Source organism: Emys orbicularis, chromosome 18 (assembly GCF_028017835.1).
Source record: "Emys orbicularis isolate rEmyOrb1 chromosome 18, rEmyOrb1.hap1, whole genome shotgun sequence".
NCBI lineage: Eukaryota > Metazoa > Chordata > Testudines > Emydidae > Emys > Emys orbicularis.
In genome coordinates this window covers 16,888,596-16,914,684 of record NC_088700.1, presented here as the reverse complement: position 1 = coordinate 16,914,684, position 26,089 = coordinate 16,888,596, and the positions used below count along the sequence as shown (strand labels likewise).

General features: G+C 46.7%; 2 protein-coding genes across 2 annotated transcripts in view; one reads left to right on the top strand and one right to left on the bottom strand.

Annotated features, from left to right (window-relative positions):
• ASTN2 (astrotactin 2) overlaps window positions 1-26,089 on the bottom strand; it is a 551,498-nt gene that overhangs the window by 202,776 nt on the left and 322,633 nt on the right. Inside the window, exon 15 of the mRNA XM_065418613.1 lies at window positions 25,042-25,221. Coding sequence (XP_065274685.1) covers window positions 25,042-25,221 — 180 coding nt within the window. The remainder of the gene's footprint in view (window positions 1-25,041; window positions 25,222-26,089) is intronic.
• TRIM32 (tripartite motif containing 32) lies at window positions 11,983-13,942 on the top strand. Its single transcript, XM_065418614.1, has one exon. The coding sequence runs from the start codon at window positions 11,986-11,988 to the stop codon at window positions 13,927-13,929; it is 1,944 nt and encodes a 647-aa protein (XP_065274686.1). The 5' UTR covers window positions 11,983-11,985; the 3' UTR covers window positions 13,930-13,942.

Genomic DNA, 26,089 nt, shown 5'->3' with positions numbered 1-26,089 from the left:
TCAGAGATTCCTATGCAGCCCAGGGACCATGTGCAGACACAGAGTCTGTTACAGCTCTGGCAGGTGCTTGTGGCCTTCCTGCTCAGGAGAAGAGGGCTGCAGCTGACTGTAGCCAGAAGGAAAGTGGGATACAAGGGAGGCTGGGATAACAAGGCGGGCGTGAAGCTGCCCAGTGTTATGAGCCCCAGAAGGTACATGTGGGGAGCTGCATTTAGTTGTTGCACAAGACTTTCCTTTTCCCAGAGTTGCAGTGCTCAGTAGGAAGGTCACTGCTGCAGCAGAGGCATTATGTGCCCAACATCACAGATGCATCTTACCGGGGGGGGGGGGGGGGGGGGGGGGGGGGGGGGCGGAAATCTGCATGGTGAACTCCTCCCTGCCAGCACTAAGCACGGAGCCCTGAGGGCCTGAATGTGACAGCTCAGCTCCTGCTAGTCTTGGATGATGGTATCTCTCAAATTACTCCCTGCCAAGGAAATTCCTTCCTAGCCCCCTTTTCTGCTACAAACCCAGGCCCGGATGCTGCAAGGTGCTGAGCCCCCTCGACTCCGACTGACCTCAATGGGACTTGACAATGCCTTGCAGAGAACACTCGGCACCATCTATGATTGGGGCTGTGGCTTCTTGCTCAGGCATGTAACTGCTGTGGGTGTCGAGCTAACTCTGCAGAGCCACGTGGAAAAGACCCTCTATTGCTCGCCTTCACTTGGCTTCCAGCCCTGGAGTGTGGGACAGCTCAGGGGCAGCTTGATTTGAGGAGCTGACAGGCACGAGCCGGGTCTCAAGCTGGCAAAGGTATGGGAGATCATGGAGGAACTTGGGATCTAGGTTGCTCTCCCCATGGTTCTGTCTGGCAGAAATGCCTCCTGAAATGGTCCCTCCACCAGAGAGGAGTATCTGGGCTATCCTGGGGGTTATACGGTCGGTCCCTTGGCATGGTCTAGGCTTAAGGCAGATCTTGAATTTGCTTCAGATTCTTCACATTCCCCTTTCCTGAGCCGGGCATGAGAAAAGAGGCAGTGGTGGAATCTCTCCACCCCCTCTAGTCCACCACAGCCTTTCCTGAACACTTCCTAGCAAAGGAATCTACCAGAGGAACCCAGTTTCCCTGGAGTCTCCCCCTAGCACGCCCATTGCTAGGAGCGTGGTAGGACTGCGTGGGCGGGCTCCCACAGAAAATCCACACTTCTCAAGGGGGCAGGCTGCAGGCTGCCACAATGGCTCATGGGAAATGTTGTGCTTGCTCCTCTGACCGTGTGGTAAACAGGCTTGGCACTAAGCATTTGCTGGGACTGGGGCCAGGGAGACCCCAATACAGAGATGGGTTGGGCAGAAGCACGACTCGAGGTTTTCACAATTTAGTGGCTTATGCAGGGGACCCTGTTTCGATGTTCCTTGGGCTGGTCCGGAAGGTACCACAAGGAAAACATCGGGGAGGCAGAGTCATTCCACAGCCCTCGGGTTGTCCGGGCCTGTTCTGAGTTAACGTCAGGCTCAGACACGAGGACTAAATTTAGCAAGAAAATCTCACAAAACCATAACAGCAGCCCAACAGCGGATCCAGGCTGGGAAAAAAGCTGGGGGAGGCTTTTAAATCACACTAATAAACCCTATAAAAGGGGAAAGTGCAGGCATCATTGCTGAGCTGACTTTTACAAGGTGTTAGCTCTGTGGAGACCTGGGAGGCACCCACTGTGACCTTACAGTCTGCGCACGCTATTGCGCCTAGCTCATTAGGGGATGGATTGCAGACCTGCCCTGCACGCACTCCTGCAAGATTGGGCCTCTCTCATTGCCCTCCCCTCCCCAAGCAGTTACAGGTCCTCAGAAACCCCTGTGTAGCCCAGCAAACCACTTGACGTTGCTGGAGTTTCTCTCATGGGGTGCAGGTCAAGGACCACCCTTTCTCCACCGGGAGTCCAACGTCTCACCCACTCCTCTCCCTCCCCACGGCTAATTTCCCCTAGGATGCCAGTGGTTTACTGAGCCACCTCACCAAATCCTGCCTGGTTGCCTGAATCACCACTAGTGTGAAAAGGCAGCTTCCCAGCCATGAGTCACCCCAGCCTCAGCTACGTGAGTCAACGTGAGCTTGGACCTGGGCTGCCAGTTCTCTCCGTCTCCCTGTTCCTAACAGCGTGAGGTCCCTACAACCTCAAGGTCCTATTAACCAATTGTTGTTGTGTGCAGTGTTGTTGTAGCCGTGTTGGTCCTAGGATATTAGAGAGACAAGGGGAGATGAGGTAACATCTTGTATTGTATTGTTGAGAAAGTGGATAAGGAAAAGTTATTTACTTATTCCCATAATACAAGAACTAGGGGTCACCAAATGAAATTAATAGGCAGCAGGTTTAAAACAAATAAAAGGAAGTTCTTCTTCACGCAGCGCACAGTCAACTTGTGGAACTCCTTACCTGAGGAGGTTGTGAAGGCTAGGACTATAACAATGTTTAAAAGGGGACTGGATAAATTCATGGTGGCTAAGTCCATAAATGGCTATTAGCCAGGATGGGTAAGAATGGTGTCCCTAGCCTCTGTTCGTCAGAGGATGGAGATGGATGGCAGGAGAGAGATCACTTGATCATTGCCTGTTAGGTTCACTCCCTCTGGGGCACCTGGCATTGGCCACTGTCGGTAGACAGATACTGGGCTAGATGGACCTTTGGTCTGACCCAGTACGGCCTTTCTTATGTTCTTATGTTCTTATCAACTTCTGTTGGTGAAAGAGACAAGCTTTGAATCGTACACTGAGCTTTTCTTCAGGTCTGGGAAACTAACTCGGAGTGTCACTGCTAAATATAGTGTGTTCCGCCTTGTATTGAGTAGTGAGATGACAGCGGTAGATTCCAAGGTGGCAATTCTTCCTTCCCTGGCAGTGCAAAAAGGATCCTGATTAGCATTCCCTCTAATTTTTCCCACCCATGTGCGGAATGAATTTTGTGATGTGCACCAATATGGAGGTATGTGTGACACATCACCTTCATATTGGTGCACAGAACAAAAATCATGTGGTGGCGGTGCGGCCGAGGGGTTTGGAGGGCGGGAGGGGGATCAGGGCTGGGACAGAGGCTTGGGTGCAGGGGGTGAGGGTTCCAGCTGGGGGTGTGAGCTCTGGGGTGGGGGCCGGGGATGAGGGGCTTGGGGTGCAGGAGGGTGCTCTGGGGCTCTGGCGGGGCGAGAGGACTCACCCCAGTTCTCTTTCCCCGCAGCAGCACCTGGACTGGGAGGGAGAGGCACCTGTCCCCACCACAGCAGCTCCGGGGCTGGGGCCGTGGGATAGGAACCCCTCCCCCGGCAGGTTCGGGCCAGGGCTGGGTTCGGGCCTGGGGAGGGGCCGGAACACTCTGGCCGCGGCTGGGTCCGAACCAGGCGGCCCCGGCAGGTTGGGGTCCGAGCTAGGTTGGGGCCGGGGTGACCCTCCCCTGGCCACGGCAGGTCCCCTGAGCGCCTGCGCGGTGCTAAGACGGCTGCTCCGTGGCTGCGCAGCTTACAGGGAACTTACTTCCTAAGGGCACCGCCAATATCCAGACAAAACACAGCTTGTGTTTCTAACTGGGACTCCTGGACTGCCAGCGGCAAAACGTGACAGGAAACGGTGAGACGGCAGAGTGTAGGTCAGGAAGGGATGGGCCTGTTGTTTAAAAAGGTTTTTATTATAAAATCATAGAAATGGAGGGCTGGAAGGAACCTCGCGAAGTCATCAAGTCCAACCTCCTAACCCTAACCCAAGTTTGTGTTTTTTTAAAAACCTCCAATGACGGGGATTACACACTCTCCCTTGGAAGCCTATTCTAGAACTAACTACCCTTATAGTTAGAAAGTTTTTCCTAAGAGCTAACCTAAATCTCCCTGGCTTGCTGCATATGGAGCAGTGGTCATGGAGGAGTATTAAGCACTGTCTTCTTCATAACAGCCCTTAACATATTGGAAGATTATCAGGTCCCCCTTCACTCTTCTTTTCTCAAGATTAAACACGCTCAGTGTTTTTAACTTTTCCTCAAGTTTTTCAAACCCTTTAACATTTTTGTTGCTCTCCTCTGGACTCTTTCCGCTCTGTCTACATCTTCCCTAAAGAACTGGGCACAGGATTACAACTGAGGCCTCAACAGTGCCCAGTAGACCAGAACAATTACCTCCCATTTCTTACATACGACTCCTGTTACCGACACCCCAGAATGATATTATCCTTTTTTGCAGCTACACATTACCCAGATCCTTTTCAGCAGTACTACCAACTTGTCTCTCTCACCAATAGAAGTTGGTGACTGCCAACTAGACAGTTATTCCCCATTTTGTGGTTGTGCATTTGATTTTTCCTTCCTACGTGAAGTATTTTGCACTTGTCTTTACTGAATTTCATCTTGTTGATTTCAGGCCAATTCTCCAATTGGTCAAGGTCATTTTGAATTCTAATCTTGTCTTCCATACTGTTTGCAATCCTTCCCAGCTTGATGTCGTCTACAAATTTTACAGGCACATTCTCCACTCCATTACCCAAGTCATTAATGAAAATATTGAATAATACTGGGCACAGGACTGATTTCTGTGGGACCCCACAAGATCTGCCCGCCCAGTTTGACAGTGAATCATTGACAATTACTCTATGAGTATGTCTTTTAGCTAGTTGTGCACCCGTTTTACAGTAATTTCATCTATTCTAGGCCACATTTCCCTAGTTTGCTTATGTGATGTGGGACTGTCAAATGCCTTATTAACAACAAGATATAGAAAGTTAGGAGGGCTATTTTTAAAAGCCTTTAAAAGTCTTTTTAAAGAACCTTGTAATAAGCAGCCTCTACCCCAGCGGTGGGCAATCGGTGAGCCGCGGCCACTGGGAGCTGCGGGTGGCCATGCCTCAGGACGATCAGTGTAAACACTGTCTCGTGGCCCACCAGCGGATTACCCTGACGGGCCGCAGGTTGCCCACCACTGCTCTACCCTGTCTTTATTGCACTGTCTTGCATCAGACCTGAAGCTGGGATGCAGCTGAACTTTATAAAGGGCCTTATGTAATGCTCCTAAAGGCAGCCACACACCTGTCCTGTTCACACAGCACAATTCCACTTATCTGTAGGCTGTCACAGATATAAGAAATGGAAAACGCCTATTAAATCATCCGGACCACCTTGCGCAGGCCAGGCCAGGATTGTGACTTAGTGTGTTCCCCAGGGCTTTGTCCTGTCTAAGGGCTTGTCTATACCTAACATGCTACAGTGGCACAAATGAGTGCTTCATTATAGACACTACATACACAGGTTATCCACCTCCCTGAGAGGCAGTAGGTCAACAGAAGAATTCGTTCGTCAACCTAGCGCTGTCTACACAGGGACTTAGATGAGCTTAACTATACCACTTAAGGGTGTGGATTTTTCACATCCCTGACCAACATAGTTAAACCAACCTACTTTTCTAATGTAGAACTGTCCTAATACAGTGGTTCTCAAACAGCCACCAGTGAAGCATTGGTGGTCTGTGGAGCATTTGCTAACGGGACACAGAGCGCTGCCTGGTCACGTGGTTCTGGCTCCTCTCTTATTAGGGTATGTCTACACTGTAAACAAAAGTTTATTCTTAACTCCAGTTACCTAACTCAGGTGTATATATAGCAGTGAATACAAGACAACCTGGCTTTTAACTCAGGTTAGCAGCTTGAGTATAGTCCCAGGCTTTAACTCAAGTTAAAAGCAGAGTTGTTATGTCTTCTCTATTTGAACCCAGGTTAAGAACACACCTCTGGTTTTGCATTGTAGACATGCCCTTAGAACCCATGTGCCGCCGAATTGTGGTAAAAGAAACTTAACTCCCATTGAACCCTTTCCAAAAACAAGCAGTTGCTGTAGTCACCATGGGGATGTTAGGAGGGCGAAGAGGAAGTGAAGCCACTTGCACGAGGGGAAAGAGAAGTGAGGTACCCATGAGATAGTGGGAACTACTTCTTAGAAGAGAGGCTATGGAAAAGCTTGAGAACCCCAAGTCTGATGCATCCATCATGCTTATGTTTTTCTAGCTCGTCTACCTGAGTTATTTTTTCTTAGGCCCTGTCTATCCTTGGGAACAGACCCAACTCAGCGGTGGGTGTCCTGCAACTGGAGTCGGGGTCCCACAAACTGGGGGGAGGGGACAACAGAGAATCCTCCCCAAGTGCAACCAGAGGGGAACAATGGGGCATGCCCCCAAAATGCAAACCGTGGGGGAGGGGGAGCAGGGCTTCCTCCCAAACAAAACCTGGAAAGGGGCAGGGGGAAGCTACCAAAGTAAAAAAAAAAACTGGGGGGTCCTGTGAGCAAGCCCCCCAAAATGCAACCCTGGAAATGCAAACCGGGGGGGAGTGGGGACGCCCCCAAAATGCAACCCTGGGGGGACACTCGGGGGAGCCCCGCAAACACACACCTGGGGGGGGGATCCTGAGCCCGTTGCCCGGCGGGAGCGCTCTAGCGCTGGCTCCATCCCCGCGGCGGAACTGGCCGCGGCAGGATCCGGGCAGAACTACAGCTCCCGGCATGCTCCGGGCAGGCGCCGACGGGGCGGGGCAGGCGCCGGGCGCGCTGAGCAGGCTGGGAGGGGCGGCGGACAGAGGAGCAGGCCGGGCCGGGCCGGGCCGGGCAGGTAGGGATGGGCCGCGCCGCGCCTCCCCTCGCCTCCCGTGCCGGGTGGTTGGTCGGGGCTCGCGGCAGGGAGCCAGGGATCGCCGGGGGGCGGGACGGGGAGCGAGAGGCGGGGGGGGGGGGGGGGTGAGGCAGCTCCCTTTGTTGTGGGGGAGAGGAACGGTCCGGGGGGAGGGGGTAACGGACCCCCAGGGGCAGGCACGGAGGGGTAACGGGGAAAGCGGGGGGGGCAGGCACGAGGCACGGGGGGGGGTAACGGGTCCCCAGGGGCAGGCACGGAGGGGTAACGGGGAAAGCGGGGGGGGGGCAGGCACGAGGCACGGGGGGGGGGGGTAACGGGCCCCCAGGGGCAGGCACGGAGGGGTAACGGGGAAAGCGGGGGGGGGGCAGGCACGAGGCACGGGGGGGGGGGGGTAACGGGCCCCCAGGGGCAGGCACGGAGGGGGTAACGGGGCAGGCATGAGGCAGGGGGGGGGTAAAAGGGGCAGGTATGAGGCACGGGGGTGGGGTAATGGACCCCCCAGGGGCAGGCACGGGGGTAGGTTGGGGGGGAATCGTGCCCCCAGGGGCAGGCACAGGGTGGATGAGGGGTAAGGGGCCCCCTACTGAAAGGGGGACAGTATAGGCTGGGGAAGCAGAAAGTGTGGTGGGAGAAGAGGGAGAAAACTGAATTTGGGATGGAGATGTAGAGGGAGAGGGAAGAGCTCCCCGGGCAGAGCCAGGCTTGGGGTGGGCAGCTGGGGGTGTCTCACTGGTCTCTTTCCCTCAGGCTGGTATGGCCAGGTTCCAAGCCATTGAAAGACTCCCCCCATTTTAATACAATAAATAAAAGCCGAGTGTCACTTTCAAAGGCTCTAAACCAGACTGGCCTTTTGCTGTGTGAGGTCAAAGTATGTTTTCTCTCTGGAAGGTGCCAACCTCAGGGTAGAGGGAAGCAATGGCAGGATGGGCTCTGGGATGATGAGTAGGGGAGCAGAAGCGGAGAGCAAGAAGGACCAAGGGGGAAAATGAAGGGATAATAAAGGGATGGACACACCACTGCTCCCTGGATTATGATGACTAGGACCTAGTCCACACCTGAAACTTAGGTCAGTTAAGGATCGGGGGTAGCCGTGTTAGTCTGTATCCACAAAAACAACAAGGAATCTGGTGGCACCTTAAAGACTACCTTGCTCAGGGGCAAGTTAAGCCCATTGACCTACCTACTGCCTCGCAAGGAGGTGGCTTTACTACAGCTATGGAAAAATCCCTTCTTCACTGTTGCAAGCATCTGCACGACAACTTTGTCACTCTAATATGTGTAGTGTGGACATACACTAGCATACTTGGCTAACAATGGGTATTAAACTCTATTGACCACGTCCACAGTCCACACCTATGGGACAAACATTTTCAATCCAAGTTGAGGGAGGCTAATATGTCTGCTTAATTCCTTTTGTCAATCAGGTTTCATTATTCTAGGACTGGTCTAGTTAGGTCAACATAGTTTCATCGGGCAGGGTGTAAAATCCACATCCCTGACCGACGTAGCTATGCCGACCTAACCCCCAGCGTAGACACAACTGTGTCGATCGAAGAATGCTTCCATCAAGGTAGCTTCCATTGTTCAAGGAGGTGGGGTTCCTATGCTAACAGGGGTCAAAACAAACTTTTCCATCTGTAGGCTGCATCTACGTTATGGGTTATGCCGGGCACAGCTACGGTGATGTAGCTATTCCTGTATAGTCTCAGTAGTGTAGACATACCCTCGTGTAGATAAAGTCTGGGGCAACTAGATCTCTGTAAGATTTCCAGGGTCAGCCTGGGACTAGCATTTCCTGCCTGCCATATTACACAGAGAGCAGCATTCCTTCTACTGGGAGAGGCTGGAAGCTTTTAGAAGAGAATATGGAAATTCCTATAATTGTAGTTAGCATGAATGCAGAGCAGTTACAGGTTGGGTTTTAGATATGACCTGTTTCTTAATAAATTGTTGGTTTCTGGCAGCTAATGTGTGGATGATGGCTTTGTTTTGAAGTCCCTTCCCACCACTCCTGACCCCCAAAAAAGTTCTGCCAGCCATAGCTGTCTTTCTTTTAATGCCATGGTCTTGTTAGCAGGCAGCTTTACTGTGTTTACATATGGCTTTAATTGTATCAGCAGTTAATTCAATTTGTGGCTATTCCCATGTTAACAGAGCCCCTTGTTTAATGAAATTATCTCCTGCTGCAGCAGACATGTCTTTGCTAAGGAGACTGTTGTACCCATGTTCCAAATCAAACTTAAATAACTTGTACATGGCTGTGCAAGAGTCTCAGGGCATCACTGAACTGAATCACTTGAGCTAGTTTCCGCTGTGTTCTCCTGAGCCCATGCTTGTGCTCGCAAAGCATAGACTTAACAATCCCAAGGGCACCTCCATTTGACTCAGGACTAACATTTGCTTAATAAAAATGTTAATCAATGGAAAGAAAACATATTTAGAAGCATGCGTGGGACTTTGCTTCTTGGGAGATAAACATTATTTTCTTTTTATAGAAAAATATTCTTCTGTGATCGCATTGTATGTTTCCATTCCCACAGTGTTGATTTGAAAAATCCTGCAATGTTTCTAGTAGCCTGTATATTCATTCTAAACACACATACAGGTAAGGGCTAGTGCAAATAAAAACAAAGGCAGGAAAATTCTGAGTTACGGGGATGCATTATTATTATTTATTTTCTTATTTATTATTATTCATTCCAGTGGAATATTTTCTTAAACAACTTCCCTGCAGTGTTTGTAGCCTAAATTTTGAAGCTTTGGCCTAGTGCCAGAATCTGATTGTAAAGTTGACTGTAAGACAAAAGTGAAACTAACTAGTTTAGTCTCTTAGTGCATGCGAAGAGAAACTAAAAACAAAACAAAAATAGTGCAAAGTGGAAAGAATTTAAATGTAATTAAAACAAATCATATATATATATATATATTTCTAACTTGACCCTCACTTAAGGCTTTCTCTAATTTTAACCCCTTGTGCTTAATGAACTGCCTGAACTATGATGCACAAGAGCATCTGTTAGCTGGAAACCTCTGCTACGTGTTGCCCTCATGCAAGTTAAGGATGCAATTACAGCAATCACTGAATTGTTTTACTTCAGTGAGACCCACAGTATCATTCTCATAAACAGGTGTTTTTGTGATTTATATATTTTTTTTATTAAAATGACATTGTTTAGGTCAGCTTGCTAAATATCTGACCCACTTCAAAATTAATAGCAGTCGGTTCCTAATTGGTTCTTCTATTTTGTTTTTTAAAAGGTGGTCAGCAACCTTTTATCTAAATTGGGATTCCTCCCCACTCCAATCACCTGGCATCTTCACCTAGCCTTATCCCTCCAAAGCAAAGCCTTCCGGTATATTCCTAAAGAGAATACATATATATAATAGGTCTTACACTATGGATTTATCATTCTTAAATATTGCTTTTCACTACTTTGAGGAACATTTTTGGCCTACTTGGCAATGTCCTGCTATTGAGCAATGCTTTCTGTGCCCACAGCTTCTACGTATGCTAAGGATAAAGACAAATCTTCAATTTCAGTGCTAGCAGTAGGAGCTGCTGGATAACACAGCTTAGTCTCTGGGGACTGAAATGCTTTAGTCTAACCCAAGTTATTGGGCTATAGGGTAAGTAGGAAGTGTAATGGCTTGTGATATACAGGTCAGACTAGATGACCCAGTGGTCCCTTCTGGCCTTAAACACTATGAAGCCGTAATTCTCCAGGAGTTCTGAGTATTACATCCATAACACTGCCAATCCTGGGAGTAAAGGATCAGATCCTCACTTGGTAAATAACTGTAATTCCTCTACACCACTGAATCAATCCCTGAAAATGAGGGCTCCAAAGAATAACAAACAGGGCCCTGGTTGAAACCTACTAATAAACTAATGCACACTTTCTCTCTCTACGAGCACAAAGCACTTTCCTCCACAGCAGTTGTCTGCTCCCTTCCTTTGAGCAAATGGTCTACTGCAGTATACAAAATCCTTCTGTCTCAAATGCTCCCAAGATTGAAGCAGGCAAGCTCAGCAGGGAAGCGAGAGAGTGCTATGTGCAGGCAGCCGTGATTCAGAGCACAGTGGGTATGTTACTTTTCTGTACAGGTCTCTCAGCTTGCTCTCTCTTCATGTTAGGGACCAAAAAAAGAATAGGGATTTTTTTGCTCCCCTTTCTTTTAATGGCCAGGCCTTGCAATAGTAAAGGGATGGAAACCAAGTCCACTGAATAATGATTTAATGATGTGAACTCTGTTGTGTTCTTTTTGAGTGGATGCCTGCTTTAGTGAGAGAACTGCTGCGATTCTTTAATTCAGTATGGAGGAATAATGTGAGGATGCTGAAGGATACAGAAAACCCTGGATAAGGGAGGTTGGCAATAATGGTATTATTAGATTGAAGCAAAATGTAAGAGCAAGATGGATGCTGCAAGATTATTAAATCTAGAAAGTGAAACATTTTAAAGCTAAACTCCAGAACTATTAATGAGCAATTGAATTTAAGTAGTTTTTACAAATGAATGGAAATGTCTAATTATTAACCTCTTCAGTGCCAGTGCCCACTGGGATTTTGGTACGTCAAAGGTGTATTTTGTTTCGGGGGGGGGATGCAACACTGAAGAGGTTAATACAATATACTGGATTAAATCTTAGCTGTGAATGATTGCATGTTTAAAAAATGCACAAAAAACCCAGCAGAAACTGACAAATCTCTTTCACTCTAATTTATCTGTCTGACAAATGGACGGGATGTTGGAAATTTATCATTTTGGTTGATTAACATCCAGGAAGTTAGATCAGAACAACCACATTCATTTCACTCACGTCTGAGGTCACATCTGAATCCCGGTCTCCAGAGTTAATATACTAATGTCCTAAGGCACTGCACCATCTGGTCCCCCTTTTGATCTGCAATATTTGAATGCTTGATTTACTATCCCTCTGTATCCATAAATTGTGTAAACTCAGAGGCATGGCAGTGGTAGTTGGGTATCGTGAGCAGATGATTTAGTCATCAATATCTATTGGGTTTCCTTATTGCTGCCATTAGACTTCTTTCAGTTTTACTTATAAATCATGTAAGTGAATCATTCAGTGTACCAGAAACTGCAAGTTAGTGTTAGAACTTGCCCACTGTGAGATTAGCTGAAATTAATCTGCCCCTTCAGAATGTGGAAGAGCCAAGTGGATTGCTTATTCGCCAGAGATGGTTGATAAATCAGAAATAAATTGCATGTGTATATATAGCCGGAGGTGGTAAGGAAATAAATCACTTTTCTCTTTTCTTTCTGAACAGGATCAAAGCACTTGGAATAAATGTGAGTACAAGTTTTACACTAATTGAATCTACCTTTGAAAGCCATGGCCGCTGCCTCTCACCTGAACTCGGATGCACTTCGGGAAGTTCTGGAGTGCCCCATTTGCATGGAGTCCTTTACTGAGGACCAGCTGAGGCCCAAACTCTTACACTGTGGGCACACCATCTGCAAGCAGTGCTTGGAGAAACTCCTGGCAAACAGCATCAATGGGATACGCTGCCCCTTCTGCAGCAAGATCACTCGGATCACAAACTTGGCTCAACTGACCGACAATCTCACGGTGCTGAAGATCATAGACACCACAGGACTGAGTGAAGCTGTGGGCCTTTTCATGTGCAAAGTTTGCGGGAGAAGGTTACCCAGGCACTTCTGCAAGAGCTGTAATTTGGTTCTGTGTGACCCGTGCAAGGAAATGGAACATCAGCAGCAAGGACATGGTGTTGTTGCCATCAAAGAGGCTGCTGATGAACGGAGGAGGGAATTTGGGGTAAAGCTTGGCAGACTTCGGGAGCTCATGGGGGATCTGCAGAAAAGAAAAGCATCTCTGGAAGGGGTCTCCAAAGATGTGCAATCCAGATACAAAGCAGTTCTTCAGGATTACAGCAAGGAAGAGCGCAAGATCCAGGAAGAACTGGCAAGGTCACGGAAGTTCTTCACAAACTCTTTGTCTGAAGTGGAGAAAGTAAATAACCAGGTAATGGAGGAACAGGCTTATCTGCTGAACATAGCAGAGGTGCAGATCGTATCCCGATGTGACTATTTCCTTGCCAAGATTAAGCAGGGAGATATAGCTCTCTTGGAGGAGGCAGCAGATGAGGAAGAGCCAGAACTGACGAACAGCCTACCAAGAGAGCTGACTCTGCAAGAGGTGGAGCTCCTCAAGGTGGGCCACGTGGGGCCACTGCAGATTGGGCAGGTGGCGAAGAAACCTCGGACAGTCAACATGGAGGAATCTCTGATGGAGACTGCTGCATCCTCGTCGGCTACATTTAGGGAGACTGACGTGGTGCAAGAAGAGACTAGTTTGACACCAAATTCCTCACCTGCCAAACCAAGGATGCCTGAAACAGCCACTAGCATCCAGCAATGTCACTTCCTCAAGAAGATGGGCTCCAAAGGCAGCATGCCAGGGATGTTCAATCTTCCTGTCAGCGTACATGTCACCGTACAGGGAGAGGTGCTTGTGGCAGATCGTGGCAATTTCCGAATCCAGGTATTTACCCGCAAGGGTTTTCTGAAGGAGATCCGGCGGAGCCCTAGTGGCATTGATAGCTTTGTGCTGAGTTTCCTTGGAGCAGATCTACCCAATTTGACTCCCCTATCTGTCACCATGAACTGCCATGGCCTGATAGGAGTGACTGACAGCTATGATAACTCACTAAAGGTGTATACCATGGATGGACACTGCGTTGCATGTCACAGGAGCCAGCTTAGCAAGCCCTGGGGCATCACAGCTCTGCCTTCAGGGCAGTTCGTAGTGACCGATGTGGAAGGAGGAAAGCTCTGGTGTTTCACAGTGGACCGTGGTGTTGGGGTAGTTAAGTACAGTTGCTTATGTAGTGCTGTGCGCCCAAAGTTTGTCACTTGTGATTCTGAAGGGACTGTATACTTCACTCAGGGGCTGGGACTCAACCTGGAGAACCGCCAGCATGAGCACCACCTCGAGGGGGGCTTTTCAATTGGCTCTGTAGGTCCAGATGGGAACTTAGGCCGCCAGATCAGCCATTTCTTCTCGGAGAACGAGGATTTCAGGTGCATCGCTGGGATGTGCGTGGATTCTAGGGGAGACCTGATTGTTGCAGACAGCAGCCGTAAAGAAATCCTGCATTTTCCTAAAGGAGGTGGCTACAATATCTTAATCAGGGAAGGCCTCACCTGCCCTGTTGGCATAGCCATTACACCTAAAGGGCAGCTGCTAGTGCTGGACTGTTGGGATCATTGCATTAAGATCTACAGTTACCATTTGAGGAGGTATTCCACACCTTAAGGGTGTTTCACTGGATAAAGCTGCTCTTCTCATAGGTTCTCCCCGCCGTATCATAATTTGACAGAAGTTAGTGCTGCACTTTCAGGTAGATTATGTCCTAATCCGAGCTGTGTCACTATTCTGTGTTTAGAAACAAAATAGCCTTTTTATTTGTATAATTTAAAAAAACAACCACCACCCCACCACCTCCATGGAGCAAAGGATACTTATGGAGTACTGGTTGTGGGTTAAGTGACTGATCTCTCCCTACATCTTACTGCCTTGTGCCGTAGCTCATACTCCCAGCTTCAACCACTGCATGCTGCTTTGTGCCATAAATAGTAACTGACTCTTCTATATGACCTTTCTTTAGAAGACCCGTGAGGCGGTCTTCTTCCCACCACAGTTTTCACAAGGATCTCAGTAGCAATTCTTCACAGACAACCACAGAAAGCTATTTCTGATTGCAGCGCTGTAGCTGCATACGACAACAGAGCCTCCCTAAACTGCACAAAGGTGCAGCTTGCATAAAACTAAAGGGCAAGGCTGTGGTCCTCCCTGTTTCTAGTAATTAGGAGATTATCTTCATGGTGCCACTGGTGAACCCCACTTGGTCCACCAGTCTCTTCAATGTGAAGTGGGTACAGTGCAATCATGGAAGACCGATCGAGCCAGAGAACTGCCCTCTGATGGCAAAGAGAATTTCATTACAGTTTGATTAGCATGAGAAAAGTAGAGTGAGAGGGGGGAATTGACAGGAGAGCCTATTTAACAGAATTAATTTCAGTCTGTCAGTATTCACAGTTGTTTTACTATTAAATCTGGCTTGGAACCTGTCTTTGAAGGGTATGTTTGGTATTTAAAGCTTTGCCAGGGGAGAGAGAAATTGAAGTAAACAAGATCAAATGTGACAAATGGTATGTTCATCTGCACACTTCAATATTCTGCATTCCAGACCATTGCATTTACTGATAGGTTTCCACTAGTCTGCACTTTGTATGTGAAAGCTACTTGTTCATGAGATAGGGAAAAAACGGGGGGGGGAGGGAATCTTATTTTATTACTTGGAAGCTCTTGCTCTGGTGGTTTGCATCTTTCTCCATGCACAGCGAAAAGCTACATTCCTAGAGACATTGTCTGGCCCTTTTTTATGGCTCCAGCGGACACCAGGATGCATGTTCATCTCAGCTTTGGGTCACATGGAGCACAAAACTGCAGCTGTGTGAGCTAACACCCCCACAGTGTGCCTATCCTGGCTGATAAACACATATCTCAGTGTGGTGTTGCTCCTCTAAAATGGTTTATTGAAGAAAAGAAACATTTAAATAGGACACAGTTGTAGACTGTTAATCTGCCAAAGATCATGGTTACACTGCAATGTAATTACTATTTGTTACCATCAACAATGTAGTTGCAAATTTGGGGGCACAATAGACCATGTAAAAAACTGGCTCTTTAGTTGCTGTCATGTCCAGCATTTTCGAACTGTATTTGCTGTAGTATCAAATCTGTGCTACAATGTGTCTGTAACAGGTGAGTTTTTAAATTCCCACAAGCTGTCTGTCCCTTCTTAGCTAAGCAGCAGTAAAAAAAAAAAAACTTCCTGAGAGCAGCTGCTGCTGTTTGTGCCCCTCTAGCCACCTGTGTGACTGTAACAGTGCTTCCAGATCAAGTGGTGAAAGCAGAACCATCTTGATTTGTGGATTCCCTGATATTGCCAAAGAACTGAGCAGGGCCAGACCATTAGCCCTAACTACTCCAGACCCATCTTTGCAGTTGTTTGTACAGTGCCTGGCACAGGGAGTACAATGCTGATCAGGGCAATTGGGTATTACTGTATTACGAAGTGATGACCTAGGAGAATTTTGGAGAGAAGGGAGCAGGTACAGAGGGAAACAGTGGATCTGTAGAGGGGAAGACACTGTGGCTTCTGAAGGGAATTTAAAAATTCAGCGCTTACCATATGAGCTGTGGTGTGTTGATTTGCTGTAGATACAAACATGAGTTTACACACACAGCTGTCTTCTGGGAAAGTTTGCCTATGGTGTGTAGCAGCAATCTGGAAAGTAACTTGCACTCTGGTGTGCATGTTGTTTGGATAGATCTACTTGTATTTGGACTTCGTTTGGATAATTACTGGGTTGCCACCCAAGCTGTTTTATAAACATTACATTGATGGCAGTTCCTGTTGTACTGATCGTTCATGTTTAAAAATCTCACCTGTTCCTAAGAGCTATTTTCTGCAGGCATCTTTCATAGAACTGAATAAATGAAGCAATATTACCTTTCCTAATGAGCATCTACATCAAACTCGGGAGAGAATATTTCCTAGAGGCCAAATGGATACATTAAGTGGACTTAAAACCTGGCCCATTCTGCTGACTGAGCAGTTGGTTGCCTAGGTTTTTCCTGGTAGCCACAGTTTAAATTAAGTTCTCCATCATCTCTTCCATCCTGTATTACAGAGTCCAAGAAAAGGAGACACTATTCTGTGATGCACTTGTAGAGTAAGGTAGAGGGGGGATTGGGGCCCGTGTGTGTGTTTAGCCTGTAGCTGCTATACTGTTCTCATGTGTTTTTTTCAGGCAGACAGGGGGAAGAGAAGAGGAATGGCTGTCCCCAGCTAGAGTACATGCTTCAGCTGGCAAAGTGGAATTGGCTGTACATTAGTTTCTCAGTTCTGCATCTTTTGCAGTGGTGTTTTGCTTTTTGCCACCGTTGTGATCAGCTCCAAAGGAGATGAAATGGAGTAATTAAAGATTATGATGAAATAGTTTAGCTTCTGCTTTTCACCTGGAGATGGAACATGTCTGATAATGAGTATGTTTGATTTTTAAAGATTGTGTAATAAAGGGGAAATTGATCCAATTAAAAGTGCATTACAAATGGCTCATCTTGTTATTAAAAACATTTCTCCTTGTGTTCTCTTTGGTGGCAGACTGGTTTCCAAGGCCATCCAGAATTAGATTTGCTAACATATTAACTGCAAGATACCTCTTCTCATGCTGTCAGGATGTGGAGAATAAATCCACTCTCTGGCAGGCCTACAATAAGTATCTCTCACTTCTTTCCCCACTTTACAAACATAAATACTAGGATTTCTCAGACATGCTCAGATCAATAGGCCCTCAAGGCCCCTGGCTTCGTGATGTGTGTCGTACCTGATGCTTCAAAGGCAAACAACCCCCACACCTCCGTAGTGCAACAAATAAAAATAGTTGGAAGTGCGTCAAGTGGTTAGAGCCAGGAATCCTGGATTATAATCCTAGATTTGCCACTGATTCATTTAGCCACTGCCTGCTTCAATTTATTCATCTGCAAAATTGGGCCAGTATTGCTTATATTACTCCGGAGTGGCGTGAAGTTCAGCTCGTTGTTATGGGTTGAATTGGGATAATCTGATAGGTGCTATGAGTATTCTTTTTAAGAAAATCTCATTTGGGGGAAGCCACAAGAGAGCTAAGCAATTTGCCATTTCGGTTTAGAGGACAATATCTCATCAGTGGACACACATCCTCTGATTTCCTTGTTACCAGCTCAGTTTATGTTACCCAGACTCTTTTCCTATGATGTGAGACAGTGCTGTAAGCAGTTGCTGGTTTATAAAATAGAAAGAACTTTGAAGAATGATAGTCATATTGACCCTGCTAGACTTAGCACTGATCAACTGTTTCATGAAAAGCGGTGATTTCTCGCGGCAGTTATAATTTCACTGTAAGCATTTGTTCTGGATTAAAAATTGGCATGTGATGTTTGAGGCTGGGCGGTTATTTTTAAAAATAAACTTTTATTTTGTAACCAAAGAGGGCAGGGTTATAAAAGTAAAAATAAACACTGGCACTTTTAGGTTCTCTGCATTGTATAGTTTAAGTGATTTTTCTGGGTCATTAGCCAATGTGAGGCTTTAAAGTTATTTCATTTTGCACAACTAATTACTGTACTTGCCTGGCACATTTGGATTACAATGAGCAGGGCATAAGGTCATTTAGCAGACTGAGTCACAGCATACGCAGTTTAGTCTAAACAAAATTTCACAGCAACTGGCTAGATTTTTTAAGACTGAAGAATATGTTAAATCAGTGCCTTTAAAACATGTATCAGGACAGAAACTGCATGCTGTAAAGAGTTATACATTTAATATAGTGCTTGTTGGTAGAAATAGATTTCAAAGTGCTATAAAATTCTATAGGCTTAGATTGTGACCAGACAATAAAAGCAGGTATAGGGGAAAGTATTATATCCCAATTGCCTAAATACTAAAATGGGTGAACTAGAGGGCATGACATTACATTAGGATATCGATATAATCAGCATCTCAGAAACTTGGTGGAATGAGGATCAATGGGACACAGTACATAGGAATGACAGAGTAGGTTGTGCTGGTGAGGGAGTGGCACTCTAGGTACAAGAAAGCAGAGAGTCAAATAAAGTAAAAATCTTAAATGAATCCAATTGTACCATAGAATCTCTATGGATAGAAATTCCATGCTTGAACAATAAGAGTATAGCAGTAGGAATATGCTACCGACCACCTGATCAGGATGGTGACTGCAGTTGTGAAATGTTCCGGGAGATTAGAGAGGCTATAAAGGTAGAAAACACAATAATAATGCAACAAAGAGTCCTGTGGCACCTTATAGACTAACAGATGTATTGGAGCATAAGCTTTCGTGGGTGAATACCCACTTCATCAGATGCATGTAATGGAAATTTCCAGAGGCAGGTATAAATATGCAGGCAAGAATCAGTCTAGAGATAACGAGGTTAGTTCAATTAGGGAGGATGAGGTCCTCTTCTAGCAGTTGAGGTGTGAACACCAAGGGAGGAGAAACTGCTTTTGTAGTTGGCTAACCATTCACAGTCTTTTTTTAATCCTGAGCTGATGGTGTCAAATTTGCAAATGAACTGAAGCTCAGCAGTTTCTCTTTAAAGTCTGGTCCTGAAGTTATTTTGCTGCAGGATGGCTACCTTTAAATCTGCTATTGTGTGTCCAGGGAGGTTGAAGTGTTCTCCTACAGGTTTTTGTATATTGCCATTCCTAATAGCTGACTTGTGTCCATTTATCCTTTTACGTAGGGACTGTCCAGTTTGGCCGATGTACATAGCAGAGGGGCATTGCTGGCACATGATGGCGTATATAAGTACCCTCTGATACTTGACACTATAATAATGGGGGATTTCAACTATCCTCATATTGACTAGCTATATGTCATCTCAGGAAAGAATGCAGGGACAAAGTTTCTAGACACCATAAAAGATGGCTTCTTGGAGCAGCTTGTCCTGGAACCCACAAGGGAAGAGGCAATTCTTGATTTAATCCTCAATGGAGTCAAGAGGTGAATATAGCTGGACTGTGACCATAATATAATTACATTTAACATCCTTGTACAGGGGAAAATGCCAAAGAAACACACCACAGTCAGGGTGACTGGGCAACAAAATGGCAGATGAAATTCAGCGTTGATAAATGCGAAGTAATGCACATTGGAAAACATCCCAACTATAAGTACAAAATGATGTGGTCTAAATTAGTTGTTACCATTCAAGAAAGAGATCTTGGAGTCATTGTGGAGAGTTCTCTAAAAACATCTGCCCAATCTGCAGCAGCAGTCAAAAAAGCGAACAGAATGTTAGGAACCATTAGGAAAGGGATAGATAAGACAGAAAATATCATAATGCTGCTATATAAATCCATGGTACGCCCACAGCTTGAATACTGCATGCAGATCTGATCACCCCTTCTCAAAAAAGATATATCAGAATTGGAAAAGGTATGGAACGGCTTCCATATGAGGAGAGATTAAAAAGACTGGGATTTTTCAGCATGGAAAAGAGATGAGTAAGAGGGAATATTATAGAGATCTATAAAATCATGACCAGTGTGGAGAAAGTGAATAAGGAAGTGTTATTTAGTCCTTCACATAACACAAGAACCAGGGGTCACCCAATGAAATGAATAGGCAGCAGGTTTAAAACAAACAAAAGGAAGCATTTCACACAGTGCATAGTCAACCTGTGCAACTTGTTGCCAGGGGATGTTGTGAGGGCCAAAATTATAACAGGGATCAAAAAAGAATTTGCTAAGTTCATGGGGAATGGGTCCGTCAATGGCTATTAGCAAAGGTGGTCAGGGACGCAAGCCCATGTTCTTGGTAGTGTCTATACCCTTTGATTGCTGGAAGCTGGGAGTGGCTAATGGGATGGATCACTCGATGATTGCCTGTTCTGTTCATTCCCTCAGGATACTGGGCTAATGGACCATTAGTCTGACCCCGTATGGCCGTTCTTCTCCTTTATTAGCTCGGGGTGCGTTGATTCCAGGTGCTGAAGCTGTTTGCAATGTTTGGTTTGCTGTGCACGTAACTGGGCCATGTTGGCTCAGGGAGGGGAACTCTGTGTGTGTGCCACTTGGGGAGGAGGGGTGTAAAAAGAGCAAAATAAAATGAACCCAATATTGGAAGGAAAAGTGGAACTAATGCTGTCTGATAATGAGAACATAACCTCCGCTTCTCCAGACGCTTCCCTCACATCCATACCACTCTAGACCCCTCAGCAGCAGCTGCTTCTCTGGCTGTAATGATCTTTTAATTCCCATCTCCATTGTGGGGGAGAAGAGTGATCTGAGTATTAGGACTGGGTACATCTGAGGTTTCATCTAACACTGGCTGCGTGGCCTTGGGCAAGTCACCTAACCCCTGTGCCTCAAGTCTCTCCAGCTGTAGAGCAGAGGTAATCCTGCCTTATGGGAAAGTTGGAAGGTTTAGTTGTGGTCTGCACAGTGCTGTTAGGAAGAGTGCTACTAAAGTGCTTAATGCTATTAGAGCCTCTGCAGTACTGCTGATAACCTCTCTGTTTTCAGCTGGGCCAATGACATTTTCAAATCCACATTTATTGTCTGTGGTCTGTTTATCTCACTGGAAGTGAGGGAGATACAAAGCTTAGTTTGAAGTTCCTCCTGGGATGTCAAAGTTGGCTCGCTGAACAACTGTTCCCTTTTCCTCTTACAGCTGCCCTTCTCCCTCCACTCAGTCAGACTGAAGGGAGGCGCAGAGCAAATAGATTTATTACAATTATTTTGCAGAGAATGGACTGGACAGTAGCAGGTGCATTTGCTGTACTGGGAGAGCCCTTCTTGGAAGGATTCCTCTATTTCCTCCTACATGTTTTGTGACAGTGCCTTAAAAGCAACAGGAGGTGGCATGGAGTCCGCAGGTGTGCACAAGCTGCCAAATAAAGATGACCACAGAATTGGTGTGAACTTAATGATGTGCTGTCAGCGTTAAACACTGGCTCTAATGGTGGAGAAAACCGATGCAGGCTCCAGTGAAACGGATCAACAGCTGGGTCAATTTCAAAGCCTCGGATCAGTGCCCACATCCCCCCTTTGATGAGTTAAAGTGTTGCTAGGTAACGTGAAACCATAGCCAAAGAGCCCCTGAAATAGGGCCTTTAATCATTTTAAATGAAATAAAATGGGGGGAGGGGTTGTTTTGTTTGCCCACAGTCTAACTTGTTCTCCAGAGGGGAGATTGGAAGAAGGCAAACTTCCAATATTTGCCTTAGATCTAAAAGAAAAGCAACTCCTGATTTGTAATCTTTACTCAAAAATTCCCCTCTCTCTTTCTCTCTATAGCAAAATATTTTATGTGACTGAAAATCCTTATCACAGGAAGGCTCCCGGGTGGCGTCAGTTCAATTTCCAGGGATGACGTGTCTGTACCCCTAAAACTATCATAACTGATTCTCTTGCTTGCAGTCTCAGTAGCGGGGTTAAGGAGGCCGTATGCTTCTCTTGCCTTTTGAGGGGGTCCATCCAGAGCAAGATTAAGGTGGTGTAAGGTGATGCTGCTCATGCTATATAGGGGCAGAGTAGGGAAAACTGGCCCTCATCCAGCCCCTGTTTTGTCTCCAGGCCTGTCCATCCAGTACCTGTCACCAGCATGATGTTCATCTTGAATGTACAGAGTTTGTTTTTAATGAGGGAAGATTAACTCTGTAGTTCCCTCCTTTTGTTAATGGACTTAGAAACCAAGCTGTCCATCGACCTCAGAGCACACACCATCTCCTCTGTCACTAGCACAAATGGGAGAAGATGCAGCAGAGTGGAATCTCTTTTTCTCGGCTTTCGTATCATGCTCGTCACCACGGTGTCTGAGCACTGGGAGCGAGAGGGGCAAGCTTTCTGTTGGCTCTCCAAAAAAACAAATGAGTGTGTCTTGCATTTGGCTGGAGAAATCCATATGCAAACACCTACGCACTTCCAGGGCTCCGGTGACGGTTCCTTTCTGCTGCCTGCTAGCGTGGTTATTCAGACAGTTCCAACGTTGGCAACTAGCCCGCGTCTGGCCCAGCAATTTACAAGAAATCGGACTGCCTGCGGCACAGTTTTATGTTCGAGACAATGTTTTCAATTAGGGCGCAAACACACAGATTGTGTACTTTGTAGGCGGGCACCTCTTCCTGGGGCCTCCAGATTTATTTATGAAGTTGATTAAAATATTAAGATACTTTGGTTAGGAAGCTGCAAATGTGCTACAACTTCCATTTTATTATTTTTGGGGCCATTCCAGTCAGCATGAGATTTTTTCCCCGCTTTCGTCAATTTCACCTGCTACCAAATTACAGTAAAAGGGCCCCTTTCGTATAGTTCAATGACGTGCTGCATGTGTGTTCCCGGTGCAGTTAGGAAGTGAGTTGGCTAGCCGGAAGGTAATGATAGGCCAGAGATGTTTCTGAGTTGAGAAGGTATCCAGTCGAACTGTCTGGGTTGGGGCCTTCTAGTCACGTCATCCTCATTGTTTAAAAACCATGCTAATTTGCATTTTAGAGCGTCTTTCCTTGAAGCAATCCCTTAGGCAGGTTTCATGTCCTTTTTTCAGATAAATAATGCGCCAGACATAGTGCTCCAGAATACAAGCAGCCTATGTGGCTTGTCTTCCAGTGAGGGGGAAATAATCACCAAAGGGCTAGGAGCAACCTAGTTTCTCAGCTTGGCCTGGTTGGAGTGAAGACACTCCTGGAGAGAGGATGCTCTCCGCCTCTTGGTGGAGGAGACAATAATGGCTTCACTTGAGCACCTAGGCTGCTGAACAGGAGTTGAAGCCTTGTGGGTGATGACTTACCAATCCACCTGGAAGGTGAACGCCATGCCCAGGGCTACTAAGAGTGGGGTGGAGGCGATAAGGGGGCTGTATAGGAAAGGAATCAGAACAGTGCAAAGGAGTGTCTTAGCACCATGCAGTTAGATGGTCACTCTCTCCCCACTGCTTTTGGGCAGTGAATCCCAGTGATATGTACTCCAGCTGGAGGCGAGGGAGAGCCCCCACACACAAGCCTTGGTAACGGCACTGCATGGAATAGAAAATAGAGCGCCCTGCTTGTGAGGCCACATTCAGGTGAAATTAACTCAGTGGGATGTTGCCCTCCAGAAGGCAGCGGCTCTATGGAACTAGGGTTTCCCTGCAGCCCCATATGAAAGAGCCGAAGGTTCAGATCTCCTAGCCATCCACCAGTGAGGGCCAATGTTGTCCCCTTAATGCACCTGTTTGGTGGGGGAGGCAGTGCACTAGATGTCAGGAGACCTGGACTCTGCCACTGACCTGCTCTGTGATCTTGAGCAAGTCCACAGATACCTTTGTACCTCACCTCCCTCATCTGTAAAATGGGGATAATGTTACTCACCCACCTTTCTAAAGTGTGTTGAGAGCTATGGATTAAAAGCACTACATGACAGCCTTCTTGCTATTATTTACTTTAGTCATCAAATCCAGAGTCTACTCTAAATTATGCCCTTGTAAATCTGGAGTAACTCCACTGTCTCTCTGGAGTGGAGTCTCTGGATTTGAATCAGCATAACTGGGAGCAGAATCTGGCCCTCTGAGTATTTCACACTAACCCATTTTCCAAGGGATTCCAGAAAGCTGCACAGTCTGAATGATTAATAGCATCACAAATATGTAAACAACATATCTCCGCATTTTCCTCCCCATTCGACAGGGCATTGCTATGGCAAACGTCCATTTATCAATATTTAAAAATAAAACAAACAAGAACTGCGTGTTATAAATAACTCACAAGAACAACTACGGCTGGGATGCAGGAGAAAAATAAAGGCCATAGCCAAAGGTTCACACAGCCCCACAATGTGTGTTAGTCTCCTGTCAATCATAGCATGTCAGGCGCCACACAGTACGTAGAGAAGATAGAATGAAAGTGCCTTTCCAATCTCTGCTATTGTGAATCCTATAATATTTAATATATGGAGATATCTTATCTCCTAGAACTGGAAGGGACCCCAAAGGGTCATCAAGGCCAGCCCCCTGCCTTCACTAGCAGGACCAAGTACTGATTTTGCCCCAGATCCCTAAGTGGCCCCCTCAAGGATTGAACTCACAACCCTGGGTTTAGCAGGCTGATGCTCAAACCACTGAGCTATCCCTCCCCCCATTTGTTCATACAAATGCTGTGGTCCATTTGAGTGGGAAAAGATCAAGTCAAGGGACTAACCCGGGTTCTCCGGAGGAGGGAAATGAACTGGTACACGGAAGGCTACAGCAATAAGGGAGTTTTTTATAAACATAACCTAATTGCATTACTCCAAAGGCCTGAAGTTTATTGCCCTGCTTAATGATGTGTCTCGTTATTTATAGTGCAGCACAATGAGTCTGCTATTGATTTAATACACTTCCTTAAAGACTGTCATCGGCACAAGCAATAAAACGAAGCCATTCCGAGACAGCTCAATTATGTCACATTTATATAAAATAACCCAAATCACCCAGGGCGTTCCAGGGGCTACCACAACAGGGTAGGGAAGCAGATGACAAGGATGGTGGCAAGTTCTTCTCGAAACGGCCCGCAGGCGACAGCCCGATGGGCAGCTGCCCAGGGAAGAGGAGGGAGGGTGTGCGGGTCTGAGGAAAGGCAATGGCAGGAACAGGTAGATCGTCGATCCAGGGCCTGGAATTTTGGATTGACTCTGGGACACAGGCCATTGGGTCAACCCAGGCCTTCGGTCTGCTTCTAATTACAGGCATGGCCCGAAGCGCCCGCAGGGTGGTGGCGAGAGGGCTGGGATGGTTTTGCAGCAGTGGGCGTGCCCGACGCAGCAGCTCCTCCCTGGGTTCCCCTTACCTTTCTGGTACTGGAGCCAAAGTTGCTGTTGGACCTTCTTGCTGGGGAAGTGGATGGTGCAGCTGAACTCTGATCCATACAGCGCCTCTTCGATGTAGTGAGAGCCGTACTGCTGAATGAACGACAACAGCTCCTCCCGGCTGCTGTCCTTGCTTAGAATCTTCAGCACATTTGCAAATCCTGAAAGCGTGAGCATCTCATTGGTAAATGCCCCAGGCAGGGCAGCCAGCAATTGGTTTGGGAGGTGTGGGCAGTGGGGAGTCACAGAGTCCCTGCTCCAAACTCTCTGGGTATGTCTACACTACAGGATTAATCCGAATTTATATAATTCGAATTTAGGAAACCGATTTTATAAATTCGAATGTATTCGGCCACACTAGGCACCATTAATTCGGTGGTGTGCGTCCAAGCTACCGTAGTAGCATCGATTTCCAGAGCGTTGCATTGTGGGTAGCCAATAACATCTAATTGCCAATAACATCGAATTGCGGCCACACTAACCTTAATTCGGATTAACAATACCGATTTTGACGCTACTCCTCTCGTCGAGGAGGAGTACAGAAATCGAATTAAAGGGCTCTTTAATTCGAATTAAATGGCTTCGTTGTGTGGACGGGTCAAGCGTTAATTCGAATTAAAGCAGCTAAATCCGAATTAAAGTCGTAGTGTAGACCAGGCCTCTGATCCCTGAACACTCATGGGCCAGCTGCATTTCCTCCTCCTCTACCCGGCTCTGTGGCTTACATTATCATTTGCTAAACACATGCTGTTTACCTGGGTCTGCAGCTTTCAGACCTTTCTGTGGCTTCCCCTCCCTCAGGGATTTCACAAAGAAGTCACTGGTGACAGTGCTGCAGTGCACACACATGCATGCGTGACATGACTGAAGCGCCATTCCTTTTTGCAGGATGCCCCGGGGGGTATGACTCAGCTTCGTTTTGCAATTATCACAGCCGGAGAGGTTGCCCTAGCGTAGGGATTAATTTATTCCAGATCATACCATGGAGCATCCCCAGAGTTCATAGTCTGGGCATGTTTGTTTATTTAA